The 23,049-nt window shown below is 40.3% G+C and overlaps 1 protein-coding gene across 3 annotated transcripts in view; it reads right to left on the minus strand.

Annotated features, from left to right (window-relative positions):
* itpr1b (inositol 1,4,5-trisphosphate receptor, type 1b) overlaps window positions 1–23,049 on the minus strand; it is a 109,019-nt gene that overhangs the window by 37,283 nt on the left and 48,687 nt on the right. For all 3 annotated transcript variants that reach the window (XM_059329644.1, XM_059329646.1, XM_059329645.1), the window contains 7 exons: window positions 22,660–22,695; window positions 15,712–15,747; window positions 14,681–14,728; window positions 13,790–13,919; window positions 11,023–11,207; window positions 1,121–1,304; window positions 503–765 (listed from right to left, as the gene is read on the minus strand). In XM_059329644.1, the coding sequence (XP_059185627.1) occupies window positions 503–765; window positions 1,121–1,304; window positions 11,023–11,207; window positions 13,790–13,919; window positions 14,681–14,728; window positions 15,712–15,747; window positions 22,660–22,695 (882 nt within the window). The remainder of the gene's footprint in view (window positions 1–502; window positions 766–1,120; window positions 1,305–11,022; window positions 11,208–13,789; window positions 13,920–14,680; window positions 14,729–15,711; window positions 15,748–22,659; window positions 22,696–23,049) is intronic.

Here is a 23,049-nt window from a genome sequence, read left to right on the forward strand (position 1 = left end):
GTTAGAAGTCATGAGGCTCTTCTACTCTTGTCTTCTTTTAAGCCCATACAGCATTTACTCTGAGATGTCTCTGTTCCTTCCAGAGACATCTCAATGAGTTGATCATCTGTGCTGCATGGCTACATGTAGCAGTAAATCGATACCTTGCACCCACACTGGGTCAGGATGGACGAGACGAGAGTGATTCAGCACTGAGCCAACTACCATTTAATGACAGCCAAACTGAATCAGTGCAAAAAGGAAGTCTTCTGTCTGGGCTGCTGGAGCTAGCCATTACTAAACACCAACACAGTCCTCATAGTGAAACTAGACCAAGAGATACCAGATATGGAAACAGCTGCATCAGGAAGTTCTGCAAATGGTGCCTATTTTCTACATGGTTTCATTTCTGTATAACCAAGTGTGGTGATAGAAATTCAGATCACAGGTCGTGTCATGTGCAGGGCGGGGGGGAGGGTGCAGGCAAAACACAAATTGATACCAAACAGGTCTAATGGCTGACCTGCAGATCTCTGTTGTGGTTCTCACAGAGCAGCTGCATGAGGCGCAGGATGGGCTGCATGATGGTGATGATGACGCTCATCTCGCCTTCCTCCTGGCTCTTATCAACAGTGGGGACTGGAGTGCCGTCAGTGGCTGCTTGGTGCTCTTCGGCTTCGGCCTCGCGGCGGTAGGTGGTGAAGGCCTTCTTGGTGACAACGGAGGCCTCCACTAGCTGCTCCTTCACCTCCTCCGTCACCACTGCCACCACCGGCATGTCTTTGACTAAACACAGGTACAGGAGAGCCAAACACAGACCACCGCAGATATAATGTGGGAAATAATTTGACAATGTACATATTTATGTACTGATTTGTATAATCATTTTCAGGGAAATGCTATATGTTTTCATTATTGTATCTTAATTTAAGAATAATCTGACTTTTGACTTAAATAAACTAAATGAAGTGACAGTTTCAATTTTATATTGTAATAGGATTTTTAAGATACTGGGTATTCAAGCAGAATAGATGCCATGTACACAATAGACAGCAGATTTAGCTGGTTTGATAATCTCATGTGACCCTTAAAAACATGACCTTACATTGCCAGTTAGTAACCTAAACTCAGGATCCCTCACCTTTCTTGCGTGCTGGCGTGTCTTTGTCTGGCGGCTCCTCGTCCTTCTTCTTGCTGCCCAGGTCACTGGTATTGACCGTCACGGTGGCTTTGATCTCCTGCTGGGCCAGCTTCATGCGCTCATAAAACACCTTGAAGAATTTTTCAGACTTGTTGTCCCCCGTTAAGCGTTGGTAGAATGACCGCTGGAAAGAAATAAGAAATATATGTTATTTGTTCCCCAGTTTTTACTCTTTTTACACGTTTCACCTCAAGTTACTCACGTGTCTATTTGTGTTAGGAAGAAGGGTTTACTTCCAGATAGCAATAATGATTCTTTCTGCCATTTCTTTCCTTCATCAACTGTGGCTAAAATAACAATACTACACATTGCTTCTTTGCACCTGTTGTGGAAGTCCCAGATACAGTAGTGTTCAATAAAATAGCAGTCCAATGTAACTAACCAGATTAATCCAGGTTTTTACTATATTTTTTATTGCTACATGGCAAACAAGGTACCAGTAGGTGCAGTAGATTCTCAGAAAACCAACAAGACCCAGCATTTGTGATATGCAGCTCTTAAGGCTGTGCAATTTGGCAATTAGTTGAAAGGGGTGTGTTCAAAAATATAGCAGTGTCTGCCGTTTACTTTACAAACTCAATACTATTTTGTACAAACTTTTTTGTTTCTAGGATTTAGCAATCCTGTGAATCACTAAACTAATATTTAGTTGTATGACCACAGTTTTTTATAACTGCTTCACATCTGTGTGGCATGGAGTCAACCAACTTGTGGCACCTTTCAGCTGTTATTCCACTCCAAGATTCTCTAACATTTATTCATTACCGTTAACCGCTTATCCACACCCGGGTGCAGCATTTTTGATGTCACCCTACAAGTTCTCAATTGGATTAAGGTCCGGGGATTGGGCTGGCCACTCCATAACATCAATGTTGTTGGTTTGGAACCAAGATTTTGCTCATTTACTAGTGTGTTTGAGGTCATTGTCTTGTTGAAACACCCATTTCAAGGGCATGTCCTCTTCAGCATAAGGCAAAGTGACCTCTTCAAGTATTTTGACATATGCAAACTGATCCATGATCCCTGGTATGTGATAAATAGGCCCAACACCATAGTAGGAGAAACATGCCCATATCATGATGCTTCACCACCATGCTTCACTGTCTTCACTGTGTACTGTGGCTTGAATTCAGAGTTTGGGGCTCGTCTCACAAACTGTCTGCGGCCCTTGGACCCAAAAAGAACAATTTTACTCTCATCAGTCCACAAAATTTTCCTCCATTTTAGGCCAGTTGATGTGTTCTTTGGCAAATTGTAACCTCTTCTGCACATGCCTTTATTTTAACAGAGGGACTTTGCGGGGGATTCTTATAGATTAGCTTCACACAGACGTCTTCTAACTGTCACAGCACTTAAAGGTAACTCCAGACTGTCTTTGATCATCCTGGAGCTGATCATTGGCTGAGCCTTTGCCATTCTGCTTATTCTTCCATCCATTTTGATGGTTGTCTTACGTTTTCTGCCACGTGTCTCTTGTTTTGCTCTCCATTTTAAAGCATTGGAGATCATTTTAGCTGAACAGCCTATAATTGTTTGCACCTCTTTATAAGTTTTCCCCTCTCCAATCAGCTTTTTAATCAAAGTTCACTGTTCTTCTGAACAATATCTTGAACGACCCATTTTCCTCAGGCTTTCAAAGAGAAATGCATGTTCAACAAGTGCTGGCTTCATCTTTAAATAGGGGCCACCTGATTCACACCTGTTTTTTCACAAAATTGATGACCCCACTGATTGAATGCCACACTGCTATATTTTTGAACACACCCCTTTCAACTAATTGCCCAATTGCACAGCCTTAAGAGCGTGCATATCACGAATGCTGGGTCTTGTTGGTTTTCTGAGAATCTACTGCACCTACTGGTACCTTGTTTGCCATGTAGCAATAAAAAATATAGTAAAAACCGGGATTAATCTGGTTAGTCACATTAGACTGGTATTATATTAAACGCTACTGTATGTTGGAAACTGCCACCAGAGGCGCACACAGCTCAGTGAATTTTGGCTGGCTTTTTGCAGAAACAGAATGACTGCTGCATCCATTGTTATTTGAGGCTGACAGTATAAACCCAAAATTGACAGATTTTTCTGTGACTTAATTGCAATAAACAGATAAAAAGTATGCCAAAATAACTACATCAATATGCCAATTTGTAAACTTTTTGTGACATAGCATGCACATCTATATTTTAGCACTTTGTTTGTTCTTAATGATGCCACGCAAAAAAATGTGCTTTACCTTTGTGAACACACGATTACACTTCTCTGTGTTTGAAAGAATGGTTACTAGCCAGTTGTTCCAGATGGAGGAGTTCAAACCAATTTGTGTTTCTTTTTTCCATCACCAACAGTCTACGAACAAAGTTTCTTTTCAAAATGCGCATTGATCGGAGAACAAGGTCAGAGGACATATTTTATGTATTAACCACCACCTCTTGTGAATGTCCCTTTTATAGTTATTATAGCAGTGCTGACAGCCAGAGGTCCTGTTAAAAGCACTTACATAAGCCTCCTCTCACAGTGCAAGACATGCTGCAAGGCCCTACTGTGCTCACCTGATTTCACACGGTTCTGGCAACCTGAGGACTACACTGGGTAGTAACACTCACAAAAGGTGATCAAGAACAAAACAAAGACGTTTTGGGACATTTACATGCAGCCAAACATTAATAAATGCACAAGATGCAGCTTCACACCCTTCTGAGGGTACACTACTAAACAAACACCTACTTTACAAGTTTGCCTGTGCAAACACACAAACAAAGGTGTGCCAACAAAACACACAGCTATAGAAACATGTTAAGAGAATTTGCTTCACATGCTTTGAAACAAAAACTACACTTGTGCAATTTTCATCTATGCAAAAGTTTGATTCAGCATGAGTAAGAGGTTTGTAAAGTCAAGGTGAGGTTCTGCTGAACTCCACAAAGGGCAATCTTGTCTGAAAGCCTCGTATGCATGAAGCTATTGTTTTTCAGCAACAGGCTCATATGTTCTGTCCCATTTTCCTCTCCACAATCCCTCCTTACATAAGACCTGTAATCAGCTGAGTGGTTACAGTGAGGGCACACAGCGCCTCAGCTCTAACACTGTTACATCAGCCCACAGGGGGCGAGCAGTGGAGAGAGGGAGAGAGGAAAACCCTGCCCTACTTTTCAGTGCCAGAACGGCACGAAGTGACTGGTGGTGGTGTGAAAGTGAGGAGGGAGGGTCTGAAAATGGGAGGGGGGTTAATGCAAGCAGGAGTTATCACATACATAGATTCTGGGGCAGTTTTGAAAGCCTGTTACATAAGACTCATTCCAGGTTTACCTCAACTCAGATAGGTTTCTGAGAAAGACATTCAGTTAAAAAAGTGCAATACAGACTTTGATTGCATAGCAAATCTTTGAAAATATAAAACCTACTTAGTGAGAATCTCTGCAGAATCACCAGACTCAAGTCCTAAGGGATGCAGAACACTTAATGCATTAAGCAAATCCAAGTCCTTCCCTCTTTTATGCAACAGTTTCTTCTTGCTTGTTTTCAAGCTGTTAACATCATGTTGTTGACAAGATAGGGTCATTTGTTGATAGTGATCTGATTAGGAGTCAGCGGAAGATTTACGCAAGCAGGCCGCCTCCTCCAGACAGAGACAACAGCTCTAGGATAGCAGCTTTACAAGATTACCATATTAAAAACACCTCATGACTGAGGCCATAAAAATTCAATTTTTTCACTGATGTAAAGGGAGTCCTTTTTTCAACACTTCTCGGCCATATATGCCACAGGCAAAAGAAACAGCATGCAACAGTCTCCCCATGCTCTGCCAGCAGTCTCTTAAACTAAGGCTGGGTATCAAAGTGTCAAACTGTCAAGCACAGAGTATCAAATAGATAAAAATAGATAGATAAAACATGACATTAAAATGCTGTTGATTCTCAAAGTGGTACTGTCAGGGGGTCCCTGAAAGGTTTTCAGATGAAATGTATGAATAATTACATATGTATAGACAGCTTGTTATAGCTTGTATGTATTGAATGAGGAGTCTTTTATCAATCAATAATTATTCACCAACTAGTTCATAGGCCTCTCATATTCAAGTTCCAGGACATTATGGCTGTCCTTCTCTAAAAAAATTCCTTGTCGAAAACACTCATACAATTTTGTTAACTAATCAATGAGTTGATTTAATCAACGGATCCATAAAACTGAGTGTCTCCACAAAAAAAACATACAAAAGCACCACTCTACATTTTATGTTTACCAGAGATGGACTTAAAAGTTATTAAGCACTAAAAAGATCCTAAAATATTGAGAAAATCTGAATCATCTAACGAAAACAACCATTAGTTGACCAATTGACTTGAAATAAGTCCTTGGCTGAAAAAAAACACTGAGAACTTGTGATTTAGAGATATTGCATGGCTGCTCCGTTTAGATTACATGCAAACTTTTCAATTTTGACTACCTGTAAAGTTGGATAGACAGACACATTTTGATTTATCAAAATCAGGAAGTGACTGTGGCACTTGTGATAACACAGGATTCATGGATGGACTATGTTACATAAGACAACCAGTTCTCTGTAGCTAATTAAACCCCCACTTCTCCCCATTGACTGCTGAGTCACTCTTTAAAGAAAATGGTCAGTCAGCCAATTAGCCTCAGCTTTTCCCCCTGAGGGGGCTTAGGCCTCTACATGTCCCACAGTCATTAGGCTTCCTGGGAGCTCTGCTGATCCTGCTCCTACGCATGTCAGCAGAGCAGGTTTAGGTCCACTCATAACTCACTCTCCTATTCTACACATTCAACATGGTGGCACAGCAGGGCCTCCTTTCTGATTATCCTGCGTTCCTGCTTTTCTCTCCTTTCCCTGTCAGCTGCCACCCCGGCTCCTGGCATCAACACGGGCCAGTTATGTAAGGCCTGTTTATACCACCAGCTCTCTCTTTCTTTTTATCCGTCTCCCGCCTTTCCAGCTTGACACCTTGGTGAGTGACAAAGCCATCTCTGTGTTTATTGGAGGGCTTCTGCGACATACTCTGCCACCGCCCGGCTGGTAACCACGGAGATCTGCTCTTTGAAGCTACGACAAAACCATCAGACATGAGGTTGAAACGAAAGTAAAACGCATGCGAGCGTGTGTTCTTAAGATTTTGTGCAGGCAACGAGCCATGCAAGAAATAAAATACATCCAGCAAGTGACAAAATGTAGATGCACTGATCTGGCGAAACAGCTGCACAGGGCAGGATTGCAATTAAACTATAAACTGAGTTTTAAAAGGAGAATCCCCTGCCCACTCTGTAGTTAGAAATAAGTTGATGACGCGTTTGCCTGGAAACTCATTTTGCAGAAGCTTTTTAAAGCTTTCCAAGAGGTAGCTATAAAGTGAACATGAACCGTGCAGAGGTTTGAGGGAGTAAATCACACTTGGAGGGGGCTGAGGGGTATCGGCGTGCCACAACAAGCCTATTGAGTAAGACTGGTGGCACCTGTTTGGTCCTGTGACAGTTAAGGATCTGAAGTCATGAAGACAGTGTTGAGTAGATGGATGGTGGGCTGGGAGGAGCAACTACACGTCTTACATAACACACACAAACACACACTCTCTCTCAGGGCTGTTTTTGGAATAAGCTTTGTAGCCTCTAAGTATATCCAGCAGCGTGTGTGTGTGTGTGTGTGTGTGTGTGTGTGTGTGTGTGTGCCTGCGCTAATGGGGTGCACAGATGAGTATGCAAGAGTCTAGTTTTACGATACAGTACGTGTGCTTCATGTCTGCTTAAGTTTCACTATCAGTGTCACAGTATTTGCTGCATATCAGTGATAAACAACCAGGAGGGTGTGAGCATACGTGTCAAACAGCACGCTATCTTGTCAGTGATAATGTATGCAGGCCAGATTATTTATGGTATGGTGTGCAGGTCAATAATTTAACGTACTGTATGTGTGCAGCATTGTTAGGTAGTGTGTCATGTATTGCCAGATTTCTTTATTATTGCCAATAAGTTGCAATAAGTCAGTAAATTATAGCCTGTTAAAACACTGACAATTTCACTATAGGATTTTTTTTTTAAATTGTTATTAAGGTATGGACTTCGGTAAAGTAATTATTAAAAAAAGCCAAAACAGTGAAGTTACAATCTCAAAAATCTCAGTTTTGTTTTCTTTGGCGATACCTATGGCAAAAAGTGGTAATTGCAGGTATGTTTTGAATCTCCAATATCCAAACAGTGTTGCCGGACATCCACTTTGTAATACTAATAAGACATCAGTGAGTTTTACTGTACAAAGCTACCATGTCGCAGAGGTAAACAGTGATCAGCATGCTGGGTGAAACCTCTGGTTTTTTAAACTAATTTTTTGACCTGTACGCAGAGTCACAGTAATTCCTGGGCTAAATATAGTTGATGTAAATATTTTGTTTACTTATTGAAGGGCCCTTTACATGTCGATGGACAAACAAGTGCAATTTGTTGTTGTTTTAGTACAACAAGTAAATGTGTGGACAAAACTTAAGCTGCTGTTACAGCCCATTGGAAGACTTTGAGCAGAATGTTTGAAGATATAAAGCATGTCACCAGACAACAGGACAAATTGAATCATTAGGATTCAATAAAAGGACAAATAAGAAAGAGCTGGACACTCTGTTAAAGAGCCTTTAATATTTTTAACATAATGTTCCACCATGTGGTGTCACGGCAAAGTGTCTAATCATTTTGGCCTGCAGGTAAACATCTCTGGGGAGGTAAGCAGTGGAGGCCTGTTTAGTCAGTGTGCTATCCCCATCATGAAGGGGGGAAGCCAGGAAAAGGCTGGTAGAATGGTGTCCTGACCCATTTCTTTTTGTAGTCGCTAACACTCTTGCCCTGACCCTGAGGGCTGCCATATCATGTCCAACTAGTAAAGAGCTCTGGGCCCTGGATGAATTCATTCTGAAGCTAACTAACAGCTCTCCATCTTTCTCTCTTATGCTCGCTTTTTCCCAGAAGTTTAGTTGGCTAGGCTACGACCCTGCATTACCTCAAAAACAAATAAACAGACTGCTTGGAGAAATCTGTGGGCATGTTTTTGTCCTGCTTTTCATTTAGACAACAAGAAGCCTTCTGTCCTCAAAAGGGGCAGGCAACCCATCGTTATGTAACACAGGGAAATGTGGTGCATCTGCTGATATGTTGTAAATTCACGGTGAACCATACATGATCCTTTAACAAAGCTCACTTGTCCCAGGACCACGCCAAGCAAGGATAAAAACGACTCACTTCAATTCTGAAACAAGAAGCTTCTTTATGATTGTCTCTCCTCATTTAAACAGATAAACTGTGATGCTTATCAAGTTCACTTTGAGGTTATTTTCTGCCAGCACAGGTAAAGTAGGAAAACTACCTTGTTATGGTGGGGTAACAACAGACGCAAAGCAAATTCAAGATGCAAAATATGCTAAACAAATATGCAAAGTGGAAATTTCAACTCACGTGTGAGATTCACATGATTTTGTGTCCAGAGAGCCTATAAGCATTGAGATTCTCGTGCATAGCTGACCCCAATCACTCCATTGACAGACATGACAAAGCATGAATTCAGACTTTTTACACATCTGCATCACACTGTAGCTAGGTTGTAGTAGGTTTATGGCCATTAAATCAAAGCATAATGTGTTTATTTTGGTTTTGGTCATCCAAGCACGGTTGCTGGAGAAGGTGTTGACATGGTGTGTGCGCCTCTGGGACTTCCACAGTGGGTATATTGCCTATGATTGATGACAAAAAGAAATGTTGGTAGCATCTACATTGGTGACAAGTAACGTGAATAAACACAAATGATCCCTTGATCAAACTTGTGCAAGTAACAGGAGGCATTTACTGTAGATTCTCTGTAATTTATACAAATAACTTGGTGCTATTTCCCCAGATAGTACACTAACTGTATACATTTATAAAAACCACTCCAGCAAGACAAAGAACTTTGAAAACATTTACAATGGTGCACAAAACAAACAAAAAAGTTCCACATCCAGTTCTAAATTAATGCCACAGGCTACTTTCAGCAGTGGACACTGATCTTCTGACCTAAAAAAGGTCAGTCAGCACATGAAATGAAGTTGACAAGTCAGTTGATCTGTCCTAAGGGAGGCTGTAGGGAGTGGCTTCACCTCAGGCAGCACCAGAACTACTGCAATCTATTGGATCCCTCAGGAGGTCTCTCAGGGGTTATGGCTTTTATTGCTAGCTTTCCACCAGCAAAGCATGACCCAGTTCAGAATCTGGTTGGAACGTTAGAAGACCCGGGGCTCTGGCCGTCAATCACCCAGGCAGAGAGGCAGGGAGCAGCTTATGTAACAGGAGTCAAGTGAGTGCCTTTGTGTACATTGTGTGTACAGGGACATTTTAGTGATGTTGTGAAAAGACACTTTGAGTTTATTAATGTCATTCGCACAGAGACTGCAACATGCTTCCGAACTGAAGCAGCTAAACTTAAGCCGTTATTGCAGTTAAAAGCTAGGCATGTACCCCCTTTTTGTGTATTGTCCTGTTCAGTCAGAAAGTTTTTCATATTAAATGATATTGATCCTGAACATAGTGCATCCCTTTGTATTTATTCAGTTTTGACAGCGAGAATAAGAATCAAATCGATCTTAGGATTCCCAAAGATTCCCACCCCGTGCAACAACACTATGCAAACAGGAGCTGATTATGCAACAGGCCTGTTTATGCAAGAGAACACAAACGGAGCACACATACACATACACAAACCACAAAACCAGAATACACTGATAGACTACTTACCAGCAACACGTCTCACACACTTGTTCACACACACACACACACACACACACACACACACACACACACACACACACACACACACACACACACAGACAGACAGACAGACACAGACAGACACAGACAGACAGACAAAATGCAAAGCTGAAATAATGCAGTTGCAAACACAACAGCTCTCTCCCCTCTCGACCTGCTCGCTGTGAGGTTCGCAAAGTGTTAGCGTTGCCTTAGCAACCTCTGGCTGGCTGTGGGGAGGCGATGACGTGTTTGGCAGCACAGCTTTGACCTCTCCCAGCAGACTACTGTTCCTCTTCCTTTCTGACTTCCCTTTCTCCTCTAAATGGCCCAAACTTACTTTTGCTTTTTTTCCACAACTCAAAATGTCTAACTTCAAACATGTCAGGATGCTTTCTGCACTGTGGGCCCGAGCTTTGTTACATGTGTCCAGGATACTACACTGACAACTCAGTATTTCTACATTTCCTATTTCAAGTCATCGTCAACCAAGGGTGTAATCACAAGTTTTATCATGATGCAATGTTACATAGATTCTTTGGACAACAATGCTATATTTGCTGATGTCACAAAGTCTGCCACGTTATTTTTTTTATTTGGTTCAAATCAGAGGCCTGCGATAGACATGAGGCAATATCACAGGCCCATTTAACACAATCAGTTAAATTTCTATCAAGTCACAAATACTTATTATTTTGATAACCAAGCTCTTCCAGGTATTTAAAAAAATCTATACATTTTAATGAAAAGAATAAATATGTAGTGGGAATTTCAAAATAAAAGCATATCTTAAAGATAACAATATGTATTGATATTTTTTATTTGCACCCCTGTCATCGGACACTTTCTGTTGATACCAATGACGCTCCAGGGGAATAACTTGAATTCTTTGAACCCTTGAGATAACATCTCCTTGTTGAGATTCTGCTCATACCTCTCTAAAGGGAATGCTTTTATTAGTCCCATTTAATTGTAAGCTTAACATGAGAGTGTTGGACCTCATTGACACTTCACATCCACCCTCCTCTGCAGTGTTTGTACTCTTGAACCCAATGACCCGCACTTACCTGGATGACCGTGTTTCCACCCTCCAGCAAAGCGATGGCCAGCAGTATGCTCTCCTGGAAGATCCGGTCACTGGTCGCGTTCATGATGAGATCAATGACCAGATCAGAAGCCCCTTCTTTGTCCAGGTGGCACTGGACCTCTGCCAGACTCAACTCCCCTCGACCTCCGACCCCGGAGCTGACAACTATGGACACAGAAATTAAAAATGATCATCTACATTAATGCTGATGTATTCAGATGTCAGACAGGTTATAAAATAGAGACTGGGTCACAATCTATTATCATATTTGATTATTAAATGCATACTAAATATAGTTTAAGCTTTTGAAAGTTTTCATTATAGGCCTAGTGCAGGATTTATGCAGATAGATTCTGGATAAAGGCATCCATCAAAGTCACAGCTTTTACAAGGAATTTTAGCATTACAATGGACTTTTTGATGTTATATTTTCTTTCAGAGGCTGTTGCTGACAAAGTTTTAAGGCTACATGTCATGAAATCCTGTAGGAAAGGAGGTACAACACTGCAAAGTAAGGCTATATTTTAGCGAGGTCAAAATTGACAAGCCAATTTTCAAGCCCTTATGCTTACCAATGTTGTAGAATATTTCTGCATAATGGGGTCACTCAGAAGTCTTAGAATTGTATAAATATGATATGACTGAATAGCTGAGACTTTGTGGATTCAATGAGCCCAATTGTATTAAAGTGTGATGATGTTAGTCCCAATAGCAGCATTTTATTGTCGTGAAAATATTTTGAGACACTTGACCTAAAATGACCTGTTTTCTATGTTTGTGACCTCCAGGATAATCACAGCCTCATGAAACTTTACAACCCCAAACTGGAGACCTAGAACATTCAGAGGATCTATGGCTTTCCTAGGTATATTGACCATAAGGGGTTTCTTAGCCATCTCCAGAACAGAAGTTCTAACCATCCAGTCACAAAAAATACACAAATCTCCAAAATGTCTTAATATGGTATTCTGAAAGAATTCTTTTGTTAATTTTCACCAATTCTCAAGTGTTCAAAAATCACACTTTTATGTGGCATCTACTGCTGACCTACTATCTTTCCCTAAACATCCTGGTTCCCCAACTAACAAGATAAATGACTTGCTGTTTAAATCAGATGTAAATATAGGATACCATTTGATGAAAAGAGTTTGTGCTGCATGGAGTTAACCACAAGTGTCTTTTTATCCATTCAGCCATAATGACAGGAGGAGGTCCTTTAACTCCTACTGCTACTGCTGCTGGCTACCACAACCAGCCAAGGAAGCAGTGGTGAGATAACAGCACCCATCAGAGCCATCTCTGGCTGGGCGAGCCACTGAATCAACAACACATCCCGTTCTAGACGGAGCTTGGCTCTCTGGTCGCCTGGCAACAACTCAGCCCACGTTATGCTGAGGAGAGAGCCAGTATGCTCAGTAGCAGAGCCGAGGTCCAAAGGGCTTAACGGAGTACAAGGCCATGTCTGTGAATAAAATCTTATTTTCTTTCCTAAAGCATTACAAATGAATGATGAGTCATCGCTGTAATGAGAGACATGGAGCGGCTCGCTGGAATGAATAAATGTCACTTACCAAGAGTCTATTAAATTTGTGAATGTCAGTCTCGATTGAGCAAAGATTGAGAGACGTATGGATGGACAGATCGTTTTATTCATGGCCTTCTGTAAATGTGTTTATTGCTAACACATTGCAGTTCTGCCCAAACTGTTTACTGCTGTAGATTAACATAGTGTGGTCCAGGTGGGCGATGTCAACACATGTGGATGTAATCTTGTGTTTACTGCTCATGCAAATTGATGAGTCAATGTGACTTCTTTGGAATCAGTGTAACTAATAGATTTCTGACATAAGAGGAACTTCCACATAAGCAGTAAACATTTTAGAAATTAACAAGTTGAAGTTTTAAACTCCTTACAACCACAACAGGAACAGATTTTCTTAGTTGAGAAAAACATTTTTGGATAGCAGATTTTATTCATGTGCAAAAATACATCCGATTCTCAAGAGAAAAGAGCAGCACAGAATGTCTTGAGACTTTGTGCACATTGTATCTATACTGACAAATTTTCTGCAGTTTGACATCATTATGAAGATCATCCGTTTTTATCTGGAATTTTCTGGTGCCTACTTTCTTTACACAGATTCCTCAAAAGAGGGTCAAACGAAATTCTTGACATTAATCAGGTGGGATGGAGGGTTAGGTGGTCAGCATCAACCAACGCAGGACTTTAAACTGGGAGAGCAGTGTTCACGTCACATTGTTGAAAGTAGTGTTTCTACCTGTATTTTGTTGGAATTAGTGTTTTTAAGCCTAACCCTGTTGTGTTTCACTAACTTTAACCAAGTGCTTCTGGTGCCTTACCTTAACCAAAGTGTTTAAAACTGGTATCCACATGTTTAAAGTAGCAGTTATCATGCACAAAATTCAAAATATTTGTGGTTCAAAAATGTATCGACGTATCTGTATCTTGCAGAACATTTATTCTTATTATGGGTTGTCAAAGTTTTTTAAAGGTAAGTCAAAGTTTAAATGGCATCATTTAACCTGAATGTTTTTTTTATTTTAACTAAACATATTTTAATTTAAACCTAAACCAGCCCATTTTAATGTTCAATCAAAAATGTTTATGCTGTGTGTTGAGTTTGCTGCAGCACTGACCCAGTTCTCCAAAGTAAATCACTTTCTAAAACATCGTATCTTTATGAGCATAACCATACAGAAACATGGACACTGTTAGTTACACACACCTGTAGCTGATTTTCCCTGCGCTCCAGGAGAGAGTGGGCCGTTGCTGAAGGTTGTGAGGCTGTCTCTCCTCTGACCAGGTTTGACGTTGCCATAGTAGCGATTGACCAAGATCTGCCGCAGAGCTTCGCCCTATCAGTGAAAATGTATGTTGATGAAGGTAACAATGTTGCAGAAATGGAGCGTGAACCCAAAGTGTGAAGGTGCTAATGTCTCTTTGCAAGACCAGAAAATGAATGCAAAATACACTTAAACTAAAAGTTAGAAGTCCCACATGGAAAAGCCCACAATATAAGGCTGTAAAAAGTTACATGAACAATGTTATAAAGTGGATTTTTAATTGCTCAAGGCAATGCATAAAAAAATAATTAATTTGAATCAAAAGCTCGTTACAAATACTGCAGTGGCACAGAAATGCTGTATAAATAGAAATTAAATAAAACAAATACCAACAAATGAAAAGAAGAGAAAGAGTGCCAAAGCATTAAAGGCTAATCTAAATATGACATCCCTCTTTGGAAGAACTCAACACAGCATCTCCCTATTTGACCTTTGCCCCCTGACCTCAGTCAGTGATGTTCAAAGGCGACACAGACTCTGATGTGCTGACATTTAGTGTTTCACTATATTTGTTTGAGGTAAATCAGTGCAGTGCAGTCACCTCTGGGCCAAACATGTTAGAAGTCATCAAAGAAGAGACGAACACCCAGAGATAATGTTCATCCATTGATGTGCTTCACATCTTACATATCGTATAACTGACAGGGGAGTGAGTGAGTGCCATGCTGTGGAAGCAGTGTGACTGCGAGGGCATCACAACAGTCAGTCAGTTGTCAACCATCAATAAGATGGAAGCCTGGACCAGACCCCAGCAAACCAAACTCAGTACCTACCCTCCTTTGATCCTCCAGTTGCTTCTGTGGCTGGCTGGGATCAAGCTCCTTAAAGGTGAGGTGAGTTAGCAGAAAGCAATCAAATAAGAAAATAGAAAATAAATAAATAATATTAAAAAAAAAAGTAGGAAAGGAAATTTGGGAAAGAAATTAGAAAACAAAAAAGGTGTTAATACAGTGCAAATTAGTTACTTTACTAGCATGCAGGAAATTGGGTGCAAATTAGATCATGCAGTTAAGAGGGAAGTGGTTGTGTCAGGGAAGATGTGATGCTGAGTCAAAGTCATGCAAGGCTTCGTGCAAAGAAGGACTGACATAACACCTACATAGAGTTAATCATTTAGAAAGAAGTTCATTTCATAGATTATTCCAAATCGGAAATTCAATGTCACTTTTTCCTCAACTTATAAAAAGATCTGTGGACACAGATCCCCACTCTTGACGGCCCAGTGTATGACATTTCAAACATTCTCGTCCTTGGCCTGCGGTGCCTCCCTCATTATTTCACAGTCACAGTAGCACAAGAGCTCAAATGATTATTTACATAATAGGGGAGAGGGGGAGAAACACAAAGTCATGAGAATGAAGAAAAAAAGAAAAGCTTTGTCCAGGTTACATAATGGAGCCATGAGCTACTGACATACACTATAAGCACCAACCTGCCATGGAAAAACACCTCACCCATGACTTCAACCCCACCACCCCAATGAGAGAAGGTCAGGAAACTGGACTTTGCTCAAAAACCAAGAGGTGGAAGGAAAGATGAGGGGGAGAGGGAAGAATGGATGAGTGGGAGGCGGTGCAGATACAAGGGTCCATATGTTGCATAATTCACAGAAGAAGCGATCTGCTGAAGGTGCCTTCAAAGGAGGAGCTTTAACAGAGGGATGGGATATGGCTCTTATCTATTTAGATAAAATAATATTTAAGACTGAGCACAAATGTAATGGATTGACATTTTATAAATATGACAGATGATCAGCAGTAACCCATATTGGCAGACAGGGGGCCAATAAGGGTCTTTAACACACCTCAGCAGGGACTTCAGGTTCGGGTGGAGGTGCCAGCTGATTGGAAGTAAAAGGGTGATGTTAGTCAGAGTTGGAAGATGTTGAATTAGTTATGTTGCTTCTGCCCACAGACTGTTTAATAGAAGAAGACGTAGCTCTGGGTCTAAAAATGCAAAATTGCCTTAAACCTGCATTATTTCTAATGGCCAGCAGGGGGGGACTCCACTGGCTACAAAAAGAGGAAGATTGAAAATAAGTCTTTGTGAGAATGACTCTACCGTTCACATTATTTGTTACCTCAGTAAACATTTTTCCTAATTTCAAGTCTTCTTCTACAGCATGGTGTTTTTTTTGGTGTATGGTGTATTTTGGTAAAGCATGATCTCATTTTGGGTGTTGCACATATTCGTCTTCGAACTTTTACCCTTTCACAGTGACTTTCTAGGTAATTGCAATATTTTGGTTGCCGTAAATGTTTGTTATGCCTGATTTTTGTTAACCAAAATTCCCCATCAATATCTCAGTTAACATGAATTCAATTGCACCTGACTACCAAGCTGGCTAGCTAACACTAGCATCACTGCCTTGCTGCAGACCTGTGTTAACCATAGACAGTGGGGGTGTTAACCCCCACAATCCATAATAATAGTATTAATCCATTAATGTAACAGTGAATGTAAATTTCGCCCAAACATTAAACTAACAAAGTTTGTGTTTCTAGCACATGTGACCAATTTAGTGTTCAGAAACCAATGAGGGACACCACCTTGTCTACGTGCACTTCTTTTATACAGTCTTTGCTTTTGCCTCCAAAGAGTAGCACCCTCCCTAAAAACTCTTCTCCCTCAAGGTTAGTATTTACTCATGCATCCATTTGTATCTGGCCTTCTACTGCTAACTAAGATTGCTAGTCACATGCACAACTGCACAACATAAATGTGTATGACTTAAAGAGCCAGGGGCAGAGAGAGAGCAAACAGAAAACACATTGCTCTCTGAGACCACAGTGACAAAACATTGCTTTTAGAATATAAGAAATCATTTTATTTTAGTGTGTCTCATGTTATGTGTTTCATGGAACTAGTCTAATGAGAAAGCATGGATGATGAGCAGCATTAACCTACTGCAGCATGAAAGCACACACTCTGTGTTTGACCTTTACCATACTATAGACCTTTAGCTACAAAGCTACACTATGACGTGTTTAGTATTCTGTGGTTCACTGTTAACCTCCTGTTGCAAAAGTGTTGCTGTCTGTCACTTGACATGTAAAGGAAGGTGGGCGCCAATAAAAGCGAAAATCTGCACACTCATCTTTGCATACATTCATTTCAGTGTGCATATTGGTTGATGCAATGGCCACATGAGAATTATTTGTGATTCAGTCAATTTTTGACCTGATGGTTCCACACAGGAGAAAAAAGTTCAGTTTAACTATGGACATATTTGACAAATACTTATTGGAAAGTTTGTCTTAAAAACAAAAAAAGTGATACAACAGTGGTAAAAATTAAAAATGACTTAATGAGTAACATCACTTTTCCTCTGAAATCTGATAAAGCTGCACAAGTATTTTTGCTGACCTTTATGGAAAAAGCTGCAATGACTTATAAAAACCAAATTTTTAGATCTCTCTCATCTGCCAAACTACTGGAACCAACAAAACATGTTCAAGAATTAAATAAATTATATAAAATTAAAGAATTAATAAAAACGACTTGTGGATTTCTGTAGTATACAGAATGAAGAATAAATAATAATAATAATAATAATAATAATAATAATAATAATAATAATAATAATAATCAAATTTAAATGGTCAAATAATAACACATAAATAAATTGACTTAAAAGTCACATGGCACAAGATCTTACATGTATACATAATATACAATAAAACATTTCAATAAAAATTGCATAAAATTGAATAAAATTAAATTGTAATTTGAATGCTTATATGCTTTGAAGGCTATCGTCAGTTATACAAGAAAGTCAGCAACTTAATTACCGGCATCGCTTATAAAAATACCTACATACATCCAATAAACACCAAAAAAATCCCTCACAGCAGAGAGGGCAGCGGATGTGAGAAACTAAATAAACATGTAACCTAACACAGGCATGCAATAAATCTCCCTCCATAACCTCATGCTGGTTTTTGCTGATTCATTGTGCAACTGGACAGGAATTTCCCTATATCAAGCCCCCTTTTACGTCAACAGACTGATTTCCACAGAAAAATGGTTATGCATCATGCATGCAACCAAAGCTATATTCACCACCATCACAAACATCTTCTAATTCAGTTCGAAATTCAAGCCGCCGGTGGAATATGATAACCGTAATAATGTAATCGGACCTTATTTGCTATGTTAACCACTGTCAACAGCTCTCTTGTAATTATTTGGCGTATAAAAATATGCATCAGCCGGCCAGCTTGACCCCATGATTGTCAGCATCAGTTCCACTTGTTATGCTTCTGAGAACATCAGACAAAACCTCTTCAGACACAAACAATGAGATTGTGTGCTTTTGTGGACACAGAGTCAGTTAAGGTCATATGATCTTACTGACCAGAAAAATCTGTGTATTTGTCCAGTAGTCAAACCATCCCACGGTTTAGAAAATACATCCGGATTCTTATCATACCTCAAACCAGCCAGACACAGTGAGCACTGCTTTACCTCACCTTACTGAGAAGTCAAAAAACATTGGTTGTTCATAATCAAAGAAAACAAGTTGCAGGGAAAAGCCAGAGGTTTTCGTATAGTTCTCCGACATCTAAATATAGCCTGTAACAGAGGCAGAACTTACACAATTAACAGATGTTATGCTGGCTGCACAAGTAAATCCTCAACTTTCCTATGCCACCCCTTCTTCGCCCATCTCCCCTACATGCCTAGGTCGAGGTGCACCAATGCTACCGTCTCCTGGAAGACATCTCTGCTGCACTTTTATTGCCAATTACCACTGAAGGTCACACATCAGTGAAGAGTTTAAAATTCCAGGAAAATGGAGAAAAAAAAGAAAATAAATTGTTGGCTCTTATGTAACTGCTTCCTGAGAGCTGGCTGGAGCCCAAGAATCGTGCAGCATTAAGTTAAGGGAAACTGGGACAGCCAATGTGTGATGTTAAGGCATGTCTGCAGCTCCCCCTATTGACCAAGAAAAGAATCAACAGCCCAGAGTCTCCTGACTTCACCCACAGAATCAGGCGGGAGGATAAACCAGGACAAGCAGAGTCTATCTGAGGCCAGTCTGGCAGAGTGAGTGATGGGAGTGGCAGCTGGATTAGTTGCATACTGGCAAAGTTAGAGAAGAACAGACAGCAGAGAAGGAAAAAAAAAGTATGGCTGGGAAAGTGAAAGTCAAATGGACAACACAATAATATTTGACAAAAGAGTGGTAGGGATGTGGTGAGAAAAATGCACTAGATAAAAAAGAGGAAATGGTAATCTAGAAATCTCTAGCTAAACAAATATGAGGAGATAAAGACGGACAGATGGAAAGCTTGAGAAACACACATACACATGCGCACATACACACACACCGACCACCACGCTAGCATAGAAATAGTCCCTTATATAACCCTGACTACATGTCTGGGTTACGTGCTCAGCACCATCCTCGCCAAACCATATTACATCACCAGAATAAGACAGAGACATCATCTCCATCTGACCCCTTCAACCTCCCACAGTCTCACAAACAAAAGAAGCTCACAGACACACGAAGGAAGCACAAACATATGCAGTGAATGATATGATCGGGCCTGACAATGAGGGCGGCGGGCTGGTCATGTCTCGTTTTCCCCGGGCTCACATTTTATCACATTTCTATTTCTGGAAGAACGGGATAACCTCTGCTAATGGGTGAACCGTCACTCTGCTTTATCCTGCTCTCTCATCACTCTCCCTCCACACACACACTATGCAGCCCACGGACTGGGCATGCAACAACTCGAGGTACGGTGCGGTCTGTCACACAGTAGTGAAACTGACAGCTGCACTCATTCCTGGAGATCTTTGGGTGGGAGTTGGGTGTGTAATGGTAGGTCAGAGTGCAGCAGCAGGCTAAACACTGAGGTTACATAACTGCTATCATGGCAGTTCATCTTGCTCCTGCTTGGAGGAAGTTGGGGTTTTGGCCTGCCTCTCTTCCATCTGAATGACATGCACACACATGCTGCCAGCCGTCAGTCAGGGCACTGTATGATGTTGTTAATACAAGTGTGTCAATGAATGAGTGAAACACAGCATATGCTAACGGGGTGTGGGGGAGTGTGTGTGTGTACATTCTTAAGATGCACATGGGAGGAGTTAAATAGACAAAGTGCTGGTCTCTGAGAACAGCCCTGTTTTTGTGGAAGCTGGGGATTTCCATTGCGACAGTTTGTACAAGGAGGAAGGCAAGGCGGGAAAATAAGACAGAGAGACTGAGAGCAGATCGCTTCCTGGCAACTCTGGAAAGACCCTTTCCCACAATTTCTTCATTTCCCCTACTAACCATGTCCACTTCCCTTGCACTCAACGTGCACTTGGTTAAGTCTACTGACTTCTGTGTTATAGATTCTCTGATTGCTCTGACAATGTGTGCTTTCAGTTATGACAAATGAGAGATTTCAAGAGAAGAGTAATGCACGATTTAATAGTTTTTGTTTAAAAAAAGTGGTAAAGCAATCTCAACACAAGGAAAATGAATCTTTTGATATGCAAGCTTAGTAGTCGATTCTCCGTTTAGAAAGGACACTAAAGTTCTAAAGCTGATGGGTCCGAACAGAGAAGAGAGACAAGAGTAGGGTCCATGTGTTCTTGTCTTTAAGAAATGGTCACAAGACCAGTGGCTATCTTCAGTAAGCTAAAGGTGAGGGGATTGACTTCTGGTCTGAATAAAGATAACTGCAGCAGTCGAACTGAGAGGAAACTAAAACATGCACAACTTTGAGATTTCTGGTGGCTAAAATGATTTTGTACTATTTTTTTTAAAGTACTCTAAAACAGACCAAACTTCCAAAATCATAATTTTGTCTGTTTTAAAAATTAAAACAAAACTAAAAGCTAAATGATTCTAAAACAAACCCTGACAAATTCTACATCGATCTGTGGAGGAAAGATCCCCCCCTGTGATGTTAGTCACCAGTGACATGTGAGATATGGTTTCTCTGTAGTCACACCCATAATCCCCATGACATCTATTATCACAAAGAGAAAGAAGAATCCCATTTCATCCACTTCCTTAAGGCCACAGGTCATGACCACACACATATTTTTGCCATGCACACACATGACATGCATACTGCTCCACACACAGTCCAGCCCACTGTGCTATCAGTTAGATGGAGAATCCCCAGCTATATATACACTCACACCTGCTCTTGTAATGGTGGCAAAGGGCTTAGAATATGCTCTCTCCCCACCACCCATCATTAGGGACTGTGGTCTTAAGTGACCAGAAACATAGAAATATCTTATCGCTGGTTAATGTTGTTATTAATAAAAACAAGATGATCAATTACAGATTAAAGACAAAAGGTAAAACAACACAATTCCAAAAAAGTTGGGATGCTGGGTAAAACATAAAAATGCATTAAATGTAGAATTCAGAGTTTATATTTCCAAAAACAGTTTCAGTTTGAACCTAAAATTTTCTTTGTACAGTTTTAAATTTAATATATCTCACAAAGGATTAACAAATCATGGTATTCTTTTTTATTTACATTTTAGACAGTGTCCCAATTTTTGGGGAATCTGGGTTGTAGTTGTAGGATTGTATTTATAGGATTATAAATACAATTTAGGATTTAGGATTATAGGTTGTAGGATATTTGAAGTGGGGTTGTGTGAGGAACTTATCCACAGTCAGTGTACCACCGACAGTAGATGACAGTTGGCACACCCTCACACTTGGGCCATATTTAGCTGTATGTTAAGCTGCTGCCCTGTCATCAGCAGTGCATTGTTAGTGTGCTGGTACTCTTGCTTATTTCTTCAAACAGTAACTGTAGGTAACACACTGACTCTATGGATAAGTACCTCATACAATCTTTAATCCAAAAAAGGTGGGATGCAGAGAAATGTAACAAAACAAAATGCAATGACTTGCAACCTCCACTCAATTAAATATAGTATAGCGACCAGATATTTAAGAGATGTAAAGATTTCTAGATATACATTCAAATTCTGAATTTGATGCATTCTGTTTATATTTAAGTTTTACACAATCACCCAACTTCTCTGGAATGCGGGTTGTACAACACCACTTGAAAAAGCCCAAACTATCAGTTTAAGAGCAAGTCAATTATTCAAAAATAGATAGTGGGACTGAGAAGGTACACAGCTCTTAATGGGGCAGCAGAATGAAGAGACATTATTTCAAGTTTTACAGTGTCAGCAGAGTATGTGACTGTGTTTATATTAAAAGAAAAACTAAAACTAAAACCTCTGTCAATCCAGGGAAATTCCAGGGCCCAAATGTCCCACACAATTTATAATGAGCAGTCTTGGCTGCATATAGGTGCTGTGATAGGCAAACTCTACTGTGGACCTGTTCTGTTCTCAAATCAATCTGTTCTGTTATGAGCAGTAGTACAACTAAAGTCGGTTGGAAAAATGCAGTATTTGTGTTCGCTTTAATTCTCCAGAACAAATTCAGGAAAATAGTAGGCCTATTCTATTAAATACTTCCCTAAAGAGTGCACTCCAATACAGTAAGTTAGTACACAACCATATACAGGCACGAGAGACAAGCATATGCATAATGTGAGCTACACATGCTAGCAGTATGCTACATTTTAAGATGGAGATCAGGAGCAACTCTTACAGGCACACACAGGGAGGGATGGGATGAGCCAACAGGTATCACACATTAAAATGTGATGCTAGGAAGTCTAGTTGCAGCACAAGCATGTCTACGTTGTTAGTGGGAGACAAATCAATGAATAACATCACAATAGTAAGTAAAATGATCAACCTCAGCCACATCCATTTCATCATCAAAGGCAATCAGCTGCAAGAGAAAAAGTATAGGGGGCAGAGGGTTAGTAGAGCTCGATTAGTGAGGTAAAGAGTTTGCAAATGTTAAGCTTGTGAGAAAACACATACACACACACACACACACACACTATATGCAGCATGTCAAATTAGTGAAAACAGTCAGAGGATTGTATGTTAATGACTGTAAAGACAACCTCATTACCTCAAGACAACTTCATGTTTTACTGTTGAACAATACTGATTGAAATCAGTTCACAGGAAAAGTTTTAGATGTTGAAATAGTTGCAGGTATTTACCACCTTAAAGTTTTTATAAAACATATAAGATGATCTCTCAACGCAACTTATATCATTTTTCAACAATAGCT

Source organism: Centropristis striata, chromosome 3 (assembly GCF_030273125.1).
Source record: "Centropristis striata isolate RG_2023a ecotype Rhode Island chromosome 3, C.striata_1.0, whole genome shotgun sequence".
NCBI classification, from domain to species: domain Eukaryota; kingdom Metazoa; phylum Chordata; class Actinopteri; order Perciformes; family Serranidae; genus Centropristis; species Centropristis striata.